The sequence below is a fragment of the Dinoponera quadriceps genome, unplaced genomic scaffold (genome assembly GCF_001313825.1).
Source record: "Dinoponera quadriceps isolate SergipeBrazil2010 unplaced genomic scaffold, ASM131382v1 scaffold3386, whole genome shotgun sequence".
NCBI lineage: Eukaryota > Metazoa > Arthropoda > Insecta > Hymenoptera > Formicidae > Dinoponera > Dinoponera quadriceps.
The window spans coordinates 44450-60650 of NW_014557714.1; the positions used below are offsets into that span (position 1 = coordinate 44450).

At 48.6% G+C, this 16201-nt stretch overlaps 1 protein-coding gene across 1 annotated transcript in view; it reads right to left on the minus strand.

Annotated features, from left to right (window-relative positions):
- The window catches only part of LOC106749400 (discoidin domain-containing receptor 2-like), a 149411-nt gene that overhangs the window by 28189 nt on the left and 105021 nt on the right, over nt 1-16201 (minus strand). Inside the window, exon 2 of the mRNA XM_014628803.1 lies at nt 10897-11024. Within this exon, the coding sequence (XP_014484289.1) occupies nt 10897-11005 (109 nt within the window). The 5' untranslated portion in view covers nt 11006-11024. The remainder of the gene's footprint in view (nt 1-10896; nt 11025-16201) is intronic.

Below are 16201 nucleotides of genomic sequence, written 5' to 3' on the forward strand. Positions count from 1 at the left end.
GGGGGGGGTAGCCCTCCCTTCGCTTCTATTTCGTACACGTTCTCGCGCACGTTTACGTCGAGTTGATAAACGATTTTCCGCGGATCCTGAAATGCCGAAATGGTAATTGAAATGTCTCTCTCGTTCTCTCTCTCTCTCTCTCTCTCTCTCTCCTGCCTCTCGCTCTCTTTTGCTCTCAGCATCTGAATCCAGACTTCCACGCTCGAGCTACGACCGACGGAGCTGAGGCGACGATGAGCGCTGCTCGCGCGATCCGCCGGAGATCTACGAATTGCGCAATATCGTAAATCTCCTCTTTACAAGCGCGCGCGCGCACTCCGTCGTTTGTCCTCGGCCGAGCATCCACGTCGCTCTCGAGTAGCGAACCACTCCTTCTCTTGGGCGAACAGAGAATGTTTCGGAATTAACCTTTAACACCGGCGCGAGTCACGTCTTCATCCGCGTCATTCGTGTGGGGAAGGGAAAGAAAGAAAGAGGGAGAGAGAGAGAGAGAGGGAGGGAGGGAGAAAGGGTGAGGCTCGACTTTAATAATTTAATACGTACTCGGCGCGCGTTCCTCTCACGTGCGGCGAGAGGAGAAAACGATTACGTGGAAATCTTATAATTCTTCCACGTAATTCTCTCTTTAAGAAAACACATCGGGGGACGCAGTGTATAATTTAAAGCTGCGCTACACACACACACACACACACATATACGAAATAGACTCGTCGCGGCCACGGCGGTGGCTTTTACACACATCACGTCCCGTCCAATTTCGCAGTTCCCACGTTTCGCGCGGGGAGTACGCGGGGTCAAAGATACCGGCCTTTGCGCGGATGAGCGCGACGAGTAATTAGCGCGGCTTTTATAATAATGGTAAAGCAAATTGCACAGAAGACTAACGAATCTCCCGGCAAATTAGGGCGGCCGACGGAGGAAGGGAGTCGAGAAGAAAAATAAAGGAGGCGCGCGCGCGGGTCGGGAAAAAGAAAGAGAGAGAGAGAGAGAGAGAGAGGTTAGACACACCGACCGACACAACACAGAGGCTTTTCTATCTCGGTGAATTTAATAATTCGCATCGCCCTTCCTTTGTTAATTCCGGGATTATTATTAATGACGGCGCACCAGAGCCGCGGTCGGCTTTCGGTACGCTCGCTCGCACTTCTCTCTCCTCGGGCGCGAATGTAAATTAATTACGCACCGGGACTTTCACGAAAAACATATTAAACCCTCCTCTTTTCCCCACCCGGCTCGTTGCAGCGCGATATTAGCGCATAAATCATCGCGCCTAATCTCTGGTTTAACGCAATTTCTTCCTTCTTTCTCGCGCTCTTTCTCTTTCTTCCTCCCTTCTTCCTCCTTTTCCCTTTTACACCGAAAGACGTCTCCGGATTAATCGTAATGTACGAGCTGTCTCTTTTACGCGTACTTTCTAATGTCACGCGACACAGAACGTCCGTGTTAATTATCCTACAAGTCAAAGCTACCGAAAGAAGCGAACTTTTCTCGAAAACGCGTCTCGAAAATGCGCGTTTCTCCGGCCCCGGCTCGAAACTTGAAACTCCTCTCTTTCTCTCTCGAGAGAAAGAAAAAAAGCGATACACCCGGTGTATCGTTGTGTATCAAGTGTCGGGTGTACCTTCGTATCTGCGTCGTCGCGACGTCGAGATTAAGCGCAGATTGAATTCCCCGCCGCGACTTGGAAACTATCCGCTGACTCGTGCGTTAACGATAATCACCCTCTCTCCCTCTTTCTCCCCCTCTTTCTCTCCGGTTGCTCGCTTCGTTGCGTTCTCGCGCCGCGAAATTCGCAGGTGGACACCTGCCCCCCCGCTCTCTCAACTAAACCACCGTACTGCCGCGCCGCGCCCGTTTTCCGGTCTCCAGCGGCGAAATTAGAATGAATGTTTGCGAGAGCGTCGACCTCGAAAGAAGTTCGTGCGGCCAGCGAGCGGGCGGAGGGACACGCTGCGCCCTTTCGCCGAGGCGCGCCGTTTCCTCGGGTATTGTCGGGGACCCGGGGAGCCATTTTCGCCTCTTTCAGGGAAAACAAACATTCGTTCTAGGTGGAAGGTAACTACTCGCCTCGAGAGAGATGGAGAATGATAGAAAGAAAGAGAGAGAGAGAGAGAAAGAACGCGACGAGGGAACGCGCATGCCCGTCCCCCTGGCGCCGCGACGGCTGGCAGAACGGAAGTACTACTTTTACGCGGCCCTTTCGTCCCTCCTACTTCCCCAAGGTCTCTTTCTTTCTCCCCCTCTCGCTTTCGCTCTCGTTGTCTCGCTCTCCCGTTTTCTCCTTCCCTCGCTCGCTCGCTCGCCACCCTATCCGCCGTCCCTTCTCCACACAACGTGGTCGTTCCATTCTCGCAACCCCCTCAGGCGCAACCCACTGCCGCGGACTGGAAATCACCGTCTCGAGTTGCGTGCGTTGCTTAGAGCCTGAGGAGGGTCGGCCGCGGGTGTGCGGCCCTTTCTGCAAACCGGCGGTGTTCGTGCACCTTCGTGGCCTGGATTTATCAAAACTAACCAGTTTTATTCTCGCCGACGCGGGCCGTTAATAGATACGATATCGTGCCACGTCGGACACGCGGTATATTTGACGTCTCCCCGTAAGGGCGTCCGCTAATAGCTTCCTATTCTCGGAGGTCCGACCCGTCGCGGATTTACATCGACTTCTCAATTCGACGCGAGAAAGAGCGGGAGAGAGGGGCTGAGAGAGAGGGAGGAAGGACGGGTAACACGAAAGGTAACACTCTTCGCGATAGCGTTTCACATATTTCGCGTGTCGATCAATCCTCGCTATCTTCGCGACAGCCGAGGGAGTCGTAATTCCGAAGAAATATCGTGTTTCCTTCACAACGTAGGTGGCGACATGGTAATTTGCTGCCATATCTTTACGTTAGTTTCTGAACGATTCGAATCTCCATTTTTGTTCGTAATTCGAAATTACTCTCCGAGTAACTTCTCGGGGGTGAAATTTCACTCGAAAGGCGGAGGTGACTGTATTTAATTTCACATGATTTCAAATACGACGATATTTTCACCGTCGCTTCGAGTAAATTTTCTCGTGTTTCCAGACGAGATTTCACTGCGAGAACTTTCGAGAATAATTAGAAATTATTTCTCCCTCTTTCTCTCCTCCTCTCAAACGTTATTTCTCCGACGTTATTTATTAAATAGTCACGCCGCGCAGGTGGCGACGATCAGACGCGGGCGGGGTTCCACCGGCGCCCGTTGAGAAAACAAATCCCTCCTCGATAAAGCACTTCCTGCCGGCGTATCGTCTAATTCTTTCGTTTCGCCCACAGTCAACCGCGTCGGAGGGCTTTCAGCCGAGGCGCGCGCGAACCCTTCGTGCCCGAGGGGGGCGCGAGCGCGGTGTTTGCCTTCGTGGGTTGGCCTTATGAAAATACGGATCCGCGGGGCGGATTGACGGGCGCCCTTCGAACCCGAAAGTCGGCGGATTATTACACTCGACGTCGCCGTCGACGTCTGACAGTTGACGTCCTTTCAGCGACCCGAGCTTTCTCGAGAGCGCGGCTCGACGTCCCTCGGAGATTCGCCCGGCGCGGATTCCCCCGATGCTCGATACATTCCGCGACGCGGAGATGAAGGGGTTCGAACCTCCGATAATCGCCATCCTTGCCGCCTGCTTATACCCATCGCACAGTGGGCTAGGAGATCGGCAAAAATAATTCGAAGTTTAATTAGACCGTCTCCAAAATATTGCTTTCTATTTTGCTTGATTTTTTACATACTTAGGCTTTCAAAGTTAAGCTATGTATATCAATATTAATTATTTTCTATTCAAATAGAATTAATTACGCAGAAACTGTCTTTTCGTAAAATTCAAATGGTTGCTACATGGACGGTAATTACATAACCATTATGAGATTTGAGAGGAAGCTGTAAGAAGAGCTACGTATTGCTGAATTGCTGAATAAGAAAATCATAGATATTATAGATGTGTTATACTGAATGAAAACATTATGAAATACTCTTCCGTGCTATATTCCGAATCGAGTTTCGGCCACTTTTTAAGGCTTGCCGTCCTACAGAGCGCCGGAAGACTGTCGCGTCGTCGAATCGAGAGCGGCTCGCGTGGAAGAGCGGCAAGCCGCGGATTATTTCGCTCGACGTCTCTTTCGCCGAGCTGACACCCTTTCAGCGTGTCAATCCCACTTGATTCACCCGATTCATCCCCGTTCCGTCCAAAGGCTGCTGTCGCGACGACGAGATGCGGCGCACGGCGGGTTAAGTCGATTGCACTCGAGGCGATTTATCCGGAGATCGTTAGGGGAGGGGGGCATGGAGGAGGAGAGGTCTTCTTCTCCGTAAAGAATTGCTGGTGCTGGTGAGCTGGCTAAACTGTCGTCGGCTCCGTTGGCGCGCGATCAAGCCAGAGAGCGCGCGCGGAGGAAAGTGCTCGCGCTCGAGGGTAAGAAACAGATGTCGGAGTACCCGGCTTGGGAATGTTTACGTCGCGCGGGATTTTATATCCGAGAGAGAGAGAGAGAGAGAACGAGAGCGAGACATACGACGTACACGTGCGGAAAGTGTCGAGCGGTGTCTTTGTCCGAGGAATAATCACGCCTTTCAAACAAGCCCCGCGAGCAGAAGCTGTCGGCCGATATTAACGGCCGCGCCCGGCGCGCACAAAGGAATGACAAGTTGTAATGATAACCGGGGTGTGTTTTGATAAGTGTGTCTTACGACGGGGGAGTGCGAGCGTGCGCGGCCTGCCGTGACGGTATATTTGTGCACCCGCGCCGCTCACGAGCGTAGAAATAATCCGCTAATCCGCGGACGGAGAACCGTGCGCATGATCGTTTCAATTACGCGCGCTCTCGCTCTGCCGAGAAATACCGTCCGCGATCGACTGGGACTTTTGATCTTCCCGTGTGTGTGGCTGTGTGTGTGTTTATTTGCTATATTACGAGCTACGTGAAGTACCGAAACAGTGCTCGACTGCTTCGAGAGAGAGGATTTAGTACACCGATTTCTATGGTCTCTTGAAACACGTTGATCTTTTTATGTTCATTATCATCTTCCTGTTGCCGTAATATTGGGAAGTGAAATTATTTCCTGATATTTCCTATATATTCCAATTTCCTAGGTTACAACATTATTTCTTGTATCAGAAGAAATACTTTTCCGGTGTTAGAAGATTTAAAGTATTTGGAAATAAAATTGTGACGCATTTAAAATGTCCCGAAGTTTTAATATTTTTTTTGAAGCACGCGTGCCTTTTATATATTTATCGTCTTGTTATTATTGAAGAATGTTGAGAAATTAAATTATATCCTAATATTTCTCATACTAGTTTCCTACATTGAAAATTATTTCTCAAATTAGACGAAATAATTTTATTTCCTAGCATTATGTAAGAGTACTAAGTAATATTAATATAATCAATACATGTATATAAAATATGCAACACGTTAATAAATAATGTACGCGTTTAAAATTGCAATAAAAATCGCAATTAAGATTTGAAATCTATTTAAAAAATTTGAACTTTTTCAAGCGCGTGTCAAAAAATGCACAAACTTTGTATACAAAGAACATATTTTTATATCCATTATCATATTTCCTTGCTCGTGAAACAGACAACAGAAATATCCAGAAATAAAATTGTCGCGATCAAAATTACGGGAAGAGGAATTCTGCGCCCTTCAACAATTTCTCTGTGAAAATCCTCGCGAATGCTTCAACGCAGTCGTAAACACTTTCTCTAGTCCCGAGCTATTTAAAGCACACACGCGACACGTCGCGACATTGCGTTATCCTCGCTCGAAAATTAACACGGTGCCCTTCCTGCCTCCTCCCCCGCCGTCCGGTCGCATTTTTGCTAATTCGCGACATCCTTGCGACCGTTCGTCCGTCGTCGTCGTCGGTCGAGCTGGTGGGCGACAGCGCGTGGACGAAGGGAGGCAATGACGCGTTAATTGCCGCATTGTTATGTTAATATGTTGAAGGCTGCCCGCAATAATTTCGTCACCGTTCGTCGTTGCATGCCGGAGCCCCTAATGGATCCGTGGATAATTGGAAAGGAGAGCGGAAGGAGGGAGGGGGGGGGGGAAGCGCGCGAGGGAGTTATAACGGAGGGATGACAATGTCATAACGGCGGAAGGATTCTCTCATTCTCGCGTGACGCTGTTCTCCCATCTACTCCCGACATTTCTACCTAGCTCACAGTCTGCGCGCACTTTCGATCCGTGCGAGCGGCGAAGCACACGCGAACGCGTGACGCTTTCGCGTTTACTACTCCGCACGCACACACACACACACATACACATACATACACATACGTACGGACGTGTGCGTATATTCGCTCACTTCGTTAGTTGGCGCATACGTCAGTTTATAGTTATCAACACGGCGAATTAACGCATAATCGCGACTGATTGAAATCGCGTTCGTTATTTATCCGGCATGACAGCCGTGCGATAACACATCTACACCTACCCTGTGTTTTTACACAGGGGTTTTTTTATGAAAAAATGTTTGTGAAGTGAACGAAGAAGCGGTCCCTTTTCTAATTTTAATTGCGCGAATTTTGCTCTCCGATAATTCGATCGGGATGATTGTAGAAACAAGAAGAATAAGAAACAAGAAGGCGAAGTATGTTTTTGAAAAATATCAGAAATCGGTCCAAATACGACAATTTTGACGGATTTCTACGATTTCTTCTTTACATCAGGAAAGAAAATTATTACCTGAGAGAGACGGGAGAACATTAACAAAGGAAATATCGAAAAGTGATTTTATTCCCTAATACTTTCCGATACGCTTTCCGACGAGAAGATAACAGTGAATATAAAAAGTACGATATACACGTTTCAAAAAATTCCGGGATTCGCCACGACAAATCCCCTCTTCCGACGCGTCCCCGCATCTTCCCATCTACGCGCTGCGTCATCGTGTTCGCCGTCGGTCGCATCCGCGCGCGGAACGCGGAAAAAGCGATCCCTCGTGCGTCGCGTGCGTTAAATTTCGCTACGTCAGATACACACGTCCCCGCCGGATGACACATCCGTACAATTACCTATCGTTCTGCGCGCACGCACGCACGCACGTACGCACGCACGCAGCCACACAACGACCCGCGTCGTTTCGCAATTAAGTACGCAACAGCGAAACGCACACACACGTAGTCAAACGCGCAAAGCACGACTCTCCCCGGCGTTTGAGAGGGTAGGGGGGGGGAGGAAGGGCGTGCGTCGTCCTGCCATCGCGCACGCACCATCGCTTACTCTCGCCCTCGGACATACGAAAGCAAACACACCCCTACGGCTCGAGCGCGCCCGCCTAGAGAGGGTTGCGCAGCGCAGCAAGCGGACACCGCAATCCGACCGACGTGCAACATGTTTATTTATCGCCGGCAACATTAACATCGCAATTTATGCGCGCTTTAACCGGCTGGCCCGCCAGCCTTCGCCACGGGCGAGAGAACGAGCGACCCGCGCTCGCTTAACACGACCGCGAATTCACCGACGCAGTCCCGATGCACAAGTTCAGTTACCGGAGGAGGGGGAACGGGGGAGGGAGGGGACGATCGTCCGCCTTTTCGGTCGCCTTCCCGGCTTTCGTCCACGGCTATTTATATATTTCGACGCCGCTCGTCGACGTGCACCCCCTCTCGGCGCTACCGCCACCCACGCCCACGAAGTTCTTCCCGCGAGGAACTTTGTGGATCTTCCGGTCTTGCGAACAAGGTCCCCCGGTGGCAGCCGAACAGCGATCTCGAGATGCGGTTTCGCGTCGTTATCGCGTGTGGGCAAAAGGGTAGAGGGAAAAGCATCGAAACTGACATAGGTAGGGAAAGTCGACATGCTCCTCGGCTATGAAATATTGAACTCTGTCGAACGGTACGTGAACTTTCCGAGTCGAAATTGTGGCTCTACATTAAGTCTACTTAGTTCTATGTTAAGTCTTTAAGTGGGGAAAACGGCGATAACTTTCCATTTATAGCGTCAAAAGAACATTATTGGTAAAGAGAATGAAAAATTTTACGTTAAATCTTCAGCGTCAGTTGATTTTTCGATACGCTTAAGTTTTTCTCGAGTTAGAATATCTCTGAAAAGAATAATAATCCCAAAATATCGATCCTTATAAATAGTTAGATTTTTCTAACAATAGTTATATACTATAAAGAAAACATAAAAATATATATTAATATAATAATAGTTATATTAAAAAATTAATATTAATAGTTAAAAATTAGAATTTTACTTTAAAATTAAATCTTTTAAGTTCCTTATAATTTGGAGATGAAAATTTTCCCTAAATAAGATTATTTAAAAATTAATATTTTTCCTTCGCTCTCTTCTCATCTGGAAATTAAATAGTATTTCTTCGCAAGAATCTCAAATATCGAGTTAAAATTGTCCAGGAGAAGAAACTTCAGAGAAAGAGAGAGAGAGAGAGAGAAAGAGAGAAGTAAAAATGACCGGAAAAAGAAAGTCAAGAGTTAAAATTGGATCCTACGGATCCCTATGGTATTTCAGGGCTAATCGACGGATTGTCACTCTCGAGCGTGGCGCAGAAGCGCGCGGGCGCGCTAGATTTCACCCGGAGACGAAGGAAAAGGTAGAGAGAGAGAGAGAGAAAGGAAGACCGGAATTCTTTCCGACAGGTAATCTCGTCGGGCCGGATCGGCGCGATTCCGAGGGCTTGTTATTTCGAGGTATTACGTCGGGCTGTTTTGATAGCCAGGTGGGATTTAATTAGGGAACTGCGCCACGTACTCGCGCTGCCGAGGATTATAATGGTGTGCGCGCACGCGGGATACGGTGCAGGTACGCCACGAGCGGGAGCGGGGATCAAAGAGTGCGCGACGCAGCCGAGTATCGGCTTTTGAGGTAGAACTATGGGCGCCTCTTGTGCAGTTCATAGGCCCTGAACACAATTCGCAAGGTAACGTCGTGCCCTCGCGATTCTCCCGAATCAGTACGCGCACTAGTAATGACCGTCTCTCTCTCTCTCTCTCTCTCGCGCGGGCTCCGAATGTATTCCGCGCGTTCGAGCGTAAGCCGATTATCTGCGCGCCGCTCTCGCGGCGGAGACTTTATAGTGTTATCGACGATAAACTTGTCAAGGACTCATCGGCGAATTATAATACTCGGCCGAGCTCGTTTAACTTTCATCAGACGGCGAAATCTTTCGGGGTGGCGGGCCTTTCGCGAGAACTTCCACGAGTTAACACAACGTCACGTCGACAATCGACGCCGATGAGAGGCAGTTACTCGCTCAGACGGCGCGTGCGCTTGCGAGGTCTACTCTTTTTGAAGGGGACGTCATACTTGAGAACTTTATCGGCAAGATATTGACTTTTTTCCGGCAAAGTATTTCTGGCCGTCTTATTGGCCGCACAGAATTATAAGTGCTTTTGCACGGCGGAAGCACGCGCGAAAATGAGTCGGAGTACTGCTTGATATTATATTTTATTATGCTCAGTACTATATTTTGATGTATCGTTTATCTTGTGTATATTATTGACTATCGAGTTTAGTTGGATCCACTCACTCGACAATGCGCAACTAAGCGCGTTGCGCTTGAAGAGAACAGAATTTCCGGCCGTAAGAACCAGATTTAGTTCGTGAGAACTGAGAATTTTATTTCCCTCAACGAAAACACGGTTTGATTCGCCGTTGTCAGGTAGATCCGACCGAACTCATTTTTCGGTATATCCGACAGGCGCGCGATAGTCGCGTTTATACTCACCTATGCTCGTCCGAGAGCAAGGAGAGAAAGAGAGAAAGATGCATGACGAATTGGGAGACAGAAAGAGGGGCAGAAAGTGAGACTATATCGCGCGGGATCCATCTTTCGGCGGCGCTCGAGAAATTCTTCGGGTGCGAAATACGTCTCGTATACGTAAGTTTCGAGCTCGATTTCACGAACGAGTACCTAAAAGCCTTTCCCGGGGCTGACTTGGGAACTCTTGGCGGATACTTTGCAAGTTTCTCGCCCTGTTTACCTGACACGAGGGTGGCTCGGGCTGCTCGGAGTCAATGGGATGGAAACCAAGCCGAGTAGAAACCGAGCCCGAGGTTTAATGCGCGCCAAAGGGCAATGCGGTTTTCTCTCTCTCTCTCTCTCTCTCTCCTTCTCTTTCTTATTCTTTCTCTCTATCTACGAGAGAGGGAGACTAAACCGGGATGCCTCGCTGTTTTTATCGGGTGAAACCGCGGGATAGACGGGGAGGAGGTAAGGCGTGCACCCCGCGGTTCTTCCACCTCCGGGGGTAGAATTATGGCCGAGGGATGTAAACACGTATTTCTATCGCGTCCAACTGAAATTCCCGCCCGCCAGACCCCGATTTCGCCCGAAAAGATCCCGGAATTTCTGCGAGCGAGAGAGATAGCAAGTCATCGAACAAAACGGCGCACATTTAACCGATTTGTTCATGTTTAACGATAAATAAATGTTATATGTACATCTTGATTAAAAAAAACGGAACGAACTTCCGCGACTCAAACCGCACGGAATAAAATCGTTTACTGATACAGCGAACGATCAGTTGCTATGATGAACAGCAAAACGATTTGTTGAGAGCGTCATTCTTATTTGCTGGATATATCGGCGGTAAAATAATTTGGTTACGCCAACTAAATTCCGCTGCTGTCGACGCTTTGCCGCGACCGCAAAATTACATATTTTCCGGGTGACGAGTCTCGTTGCTGCCGCTTATGGTAACCGACTAATTTGCCAGCAAAAGTGTGTCTCCGTGCGACCGAATATCAGCGATTGGTTAATTGAATAATCGAAGCGAAGCGATCGGGCCGGTACTCGAGCCGTCATCAGCGCCGATTGAGAGATTCCAGCCACGTAGATGCCACCGGAGGTAGCACGCGGCTACTTAGGCCGAGACCAGTCTCCTTAAGTCGGATTGACATGTCTACTCACATATGTCTATAGAGCGTCCGCCGCAGAAGCAGAGGATCAGCAGGTAAAAGATGAGGCACGTCTGCAGGTAGTCCATGGTAGCGTCGATGGTCCGCGCGCCGCTGGTCATCGAACTCTCATAACCGCTCCTGCGAAAATAAAGTTCCAAAAAATTACATACACACGCGCGCACACACGGAGGAGTACGAGCGACTCTCGCTTGTACCAACGTTGCATAGAAGAAAAAGAGAGAGAGAGAGAGAGTGATTAAGAGAGTGATTCTCGAGAAGGCGTCTTGCCAGCCGTGGAGATCGCCGCGCGGGCGAGGCTTCGGCGAGGGGGCGGAGGGAGGAGGAGAAGGACCGACGCGACGCGGAGGATGCAGAAAAAGAAGCCGGGGAACGGCCTCTGCCGTTTCGGCCTCCCCGTGCTTTTCTGCCGGGGTGAAATGGCGCGGTTCCCGCGCCGGACAGATATACGACCGGTGCAGGAGCCCCCGTGGACAAAGAGCTACATTCACGCCAGCAGCCATTACGCGTCATTATCGAGATTAGGATCGGCCGTTCGCCGTTTCTAGAGAGAAAGAGAGAGAGGGTGGGGAGAGCCGGACGGAAAAAAGGAGTGTGCAGGGCCCCATGGATCGGAGGAGTCGCGAGAGAAAGAACCGCGAACGACGCCGTGGGGCAGCAGTCTCTTTAGTCTCTCTCCCTCTCTCTCTTCTCTTTTCCTCTCCGAAGGGGCGATAGAAAGAGAGAGAGGGAGAGAGAGAGAAGGAAAAAAAAGCCCGAACGCACCGGATGATAGTCTCCGGGCTGCGAGGGGGTTCGCAGGGCGGGAGGAGTGGAAGGACTGTATGTAGTTTATTCACGTCGTGGCGCGTACGGCGCACAGGAAAGAAAAGCGAGGGGAATCTTCCTCCCCTCCCACGCCCCTCTGTTCTCCCTTGCTCCACAGACGGCAGCCGTACGAGGGCCTCACTTTTTGGCTAATTAACGACTGTAGGGAACGGAGGGGGTGGTTCGGGAGATTTCTTCGACTACCGCCGGTCGCTACCGCCGCGATGCTTATCTTCGCCGGGTTTTCGACAGGACCACCGCTCTTCTTTCTCTCTCTCTCTCTCTCTCCCTCTCTGTGTCTCGTCGTCGCGACTCGTTACATCGTGCGACGAAAATATCCGGCAAGGATGGGTCCGACGTTTTGTATCCGCGCCACGATCGCGGCCCTCGTGGATCTCGAGGGCAATTCGAATTTATCGCGGATACTCCGGCAGCGCGAGATCAGCTGCACCTCTCGGGCCCCTCGTAAACGGCCGGACAAGTGTGTCCAGTCGATCTCTCGGCGAGGATCCACTTGGATTTATTTTATTCAAGCAGTTGGTCCGTAAGTTGATTTTCTAAAAAATTTTCTTTTCAAATTCCAACGGCATATTAAGCGAGACGCGGTCTCCATGCGTGTAGAGTTGGAGTAGGATTGATCCGATGTTGCAATAATTAAAGTTGGAACTGATATGTAAAGTACACAATTTCTGATAACGGCTGAAGCGTATGACAGATAACCTGTAAAGATTTAATAATATTGCACGCATTATTTCTCTTTGTGATTGGTGAGCGTTTTTTTAAAGATAAAACGGTCAAATAGCTTTAAAGATCCACGTTAATACGTGAAAATGTGAAAAATACAGGAAAATATCAAAGAAATTCCGACGTCACGATCATTTCTCTAATGGCATGCATTCGTGTGCGTCTATCTGGGGGGAGGGGGATGTATATAATATATTCGCAAACATATACTTAACAGTGCCAGCCGAAGGTATTATACGTCAATGCGCGAAAAACAATGATTTCTTTGTGAGTTTTTGAACATTATATAAATTTGATTAATATTCTCTTATTATAGTGTCAAATCTATATATCATGCGTCACATTTATAATCATTTAGCACAGATTTATCTGTTTTTTAACTATTACCTTTTAAACAGTATTATCACGGACTAACTACTTTCAATTTGTAAAACGACCCACACGTACACATATTGAACAGTACGAATGTGTGAAATCAGAGCAAAATTTCATTCCAACGGGAAACCGAGCACTCACGTTGTTTTATAATAATAATAATAATAACAAACAACAAATTATAATATTCATTTTATTGCGGGACAGATGTATACGCAAGTGAAATAATACATACAATAGGCTTTACACCCGAAAGGCGAGGCGATATTACTGTATAATTAACATAATGGAAACAGAGGTGCGATCGCATTATGATCATAACAATAATAATAACGATAATAATTTCACAATGACAATCTGTCCTCCGCCGCGTCGTTCTATGCTTCCCGATGACTTTTTGTTTCATCGTAATATCGTTGTCCTCGTTTCGAGATGAACGCAGCGCGCAGTCCGCAGTGTCCGCTCGTGCGTACATAATCTCTCGAACAAAAATCGAGGGAGGGAGAGAGAGAGAGAGAGAGATCCTTCGATCGCGCGTATCGATAGACAGTCGATCCCAATTAGAATTCGCGAGTGCGATCGGCTCCGGACATAATCGATCAAGTGGCTGAATCGGATTATCCGGCCGGCAATTAAGACGCCATTCAGCGCAAAGCGGCTACGTATGCCGGTATACCCGTGTCGGAGCACAGTGCGATCACAATGCGCGCGATCGATTAGTCGACACAGTAATTAAGGTCATAGAGTGCAGCCAACCTCTAACCGGGCCGCGTGTTCGCTCGCTCGGCCGCTCGGCCGATTGTGTCCGCGACACGGTGTTCGTTTCTAGGCCGGCGATTAGATCAATCGCGACGTACAATTAATCATTAGGTCTGAGGATAATCTCGACCCGCGGTAATGCGCGTGCGCCCGCGCTCTAACGCAGCATTCGTGCCTCGCGCTCGTGCTCGAGATAACGTTTTCCCGCGTGCCCGCAAGACCTTGCGAGAAAATATTCCCTTACTAACGAAAATTAGATCCGATGAATGTTTAATCTTTAATTAGTCCAAATTAATCCGATGTTCTAGCGAGGGTCCAACGAAGTTAATCGCTTTCCTTAGCGGTTAGAACAATACTTCCCTCTACGCATCCGAAATCGCAATTATCACGCGCAATATCATCGGCGTCACGTTACTTCAAGCCCGAGAGGTGCAGATTCCGTGCTAAATTCAAATCCCGGTACCTCACATCAATTTCAGACAACGACTGTCAGCGTAACCTCTCATGTCGATCCGTGAGACTTCGTGTGCATCGAATCACGACGCGACGCTCGAATAAATAATCCGCATTCGAGCTGCCGGGGCCGGGGGAAAAAATCGGGGGAATTTAGTGGGCCGTTTGTTCCCGGTTCCTACGGTGCAAGCGCACACATACACACTGTTGATTCGGCCGAGACATAGCGCTGCGCGTTCGTCGGCCGCTCGGTTCCACTGTGTGCCGCCGCATAAGGTGCCCTTGTGCAGCACTCTGAACGCTCGGTTTGCATGGCATTCGTCTCTTCATTTTTGCCGAGTGCCTCACGGCCTCTCGTGGAGGTCGCGAGCCAGGTGCATCGGTGCTTAAGTGGAATTAACGTGAATGATGGGCGCCTAGATAAAGCTACGTCCCCGGCTGCTCGAGAACGAGAGGACGCGAGCGTATTCCGTGCGAGTGAATACGCACGAATCTGGCGAATCAGCGAATCGATCGATGCTCCGCGCCGATTACGCGCTTTCCACGGCGGATCTTTTCTTGCGCCCTCCTTTCTTAGCGGGCTCGAGAGCGCAGAGCGCGCGTCGTCGGGCTTCTCGTCGTATTTCGACGCGCTGCTTGGCCCACTTCGGGCGATCTATAATTCCTGACGAAATCCGGGACGCAGTTTTACTTGCAGTCTCAAGTGCCGCGCAACATGACGGGGATTCGCGGATTTCTACGCGCGTCCGTTTTGATTCTTCAAATAGGGAAATACGCTTTTCTCTCAACAACGTAGATTTCCTTCCCGAATTATTCATTTCATTTGTCATTGATTTACTACTTCTTAGAAAAGTGTGAAAGTAAAGTTTAAGATCCCTAAGAAAAAGCGAGAATGACGAAATGTCAATTCTTACACTGGGAGAAAAAAATGTTTAAAGGATAAAAAAAGTGTTCGGTGGGTTCTAATAGCGTACTTACTTAAATCTAAATTCTTTGATTTAAATATAACAATAGAGTGTCTACCCAAACTTCCAAAAAAAATTCCTTGAGAATTCACTGACTTTCCAGGCATCGTTGTATTCAATACAGAATATCGGATTAGTCGTAAAATCAGTGTGCTGTAAACATCTTGATGAAGAAAATATTATTAAATAAAATTCAGTCAACCAATATTTGTCTATGAAGGACACAATATAACTTGCATGCAAATGTCTATTTAAAGTTCCGTTAAAGTTCCCGAAGAATTTCAAGTTTTCCAGGTTTTTCCAGACAGTAGGCACCCTGAATAAACAATTGTTTTCATGAAGAACAAGGGATTTAAGAAAATATATATTACGTTATTTGGAATAAATTTTTTCTCAGTATATATAAAGACATATACATTAATATAAATATATCTAATAGTATATATAAGTAGTATATATAAAGACACATACATTAATATAAATTTGTTATTAGTATCCACCGAGCAAATATTTCTTTTCGGATATTTTTCTTTCGGCGTACGAATAATTGAAATTACACGAAAGCGTTAGGAAAGTCGGAATTCCCCCGAATAGTCGAATTTCGCGAAATATCGAACGTCCGAAAAGTGGGTTTCGCGTTGCAACAGATCCCGTCAGTCTCTCCACGGACGATACCGTCAACCTTTCGACGTATCGGGAAGTGTGCACGTACACGGCATGCTAATCCCCAGCCGAACCCACCGTGTTTCACGCTATTCCGCCCGGATGATTATTTTCCTTGAAATTCAAACTTAAATTAAAACCTAGGAGAAGTATTCCCATTTGGAAGGGCGCGGCTACATAGACGACGCCGTTCTAGAATCGGCTTGGCTCCGTTCCCAACGTGTCATTCCGAAGGGCGTGCGAATGGAAGGAAGGAAAGTGCCGCCGCCGCGCACTGGTTCGCCACGGCCGCATGCACGAATACACGCTTTAATCCCCACACTTACAACCTTTCCGGATCGTTAAACGCCGTTCGTCGACGAACTCTCGAGTTCGGGCGAAAAATTCGCATCCGCGGCTCGACGCCGCTGCTTCGCTCGCGGAATGGCTTCAGCCACGGCGGGAAACGCGTCATTTTCTCGTCGAGAAGTTTTCGACGACGGCGACGACGACCACCACTATGACGCGGGGAAGGGGGAGAAGTGGGGGGGG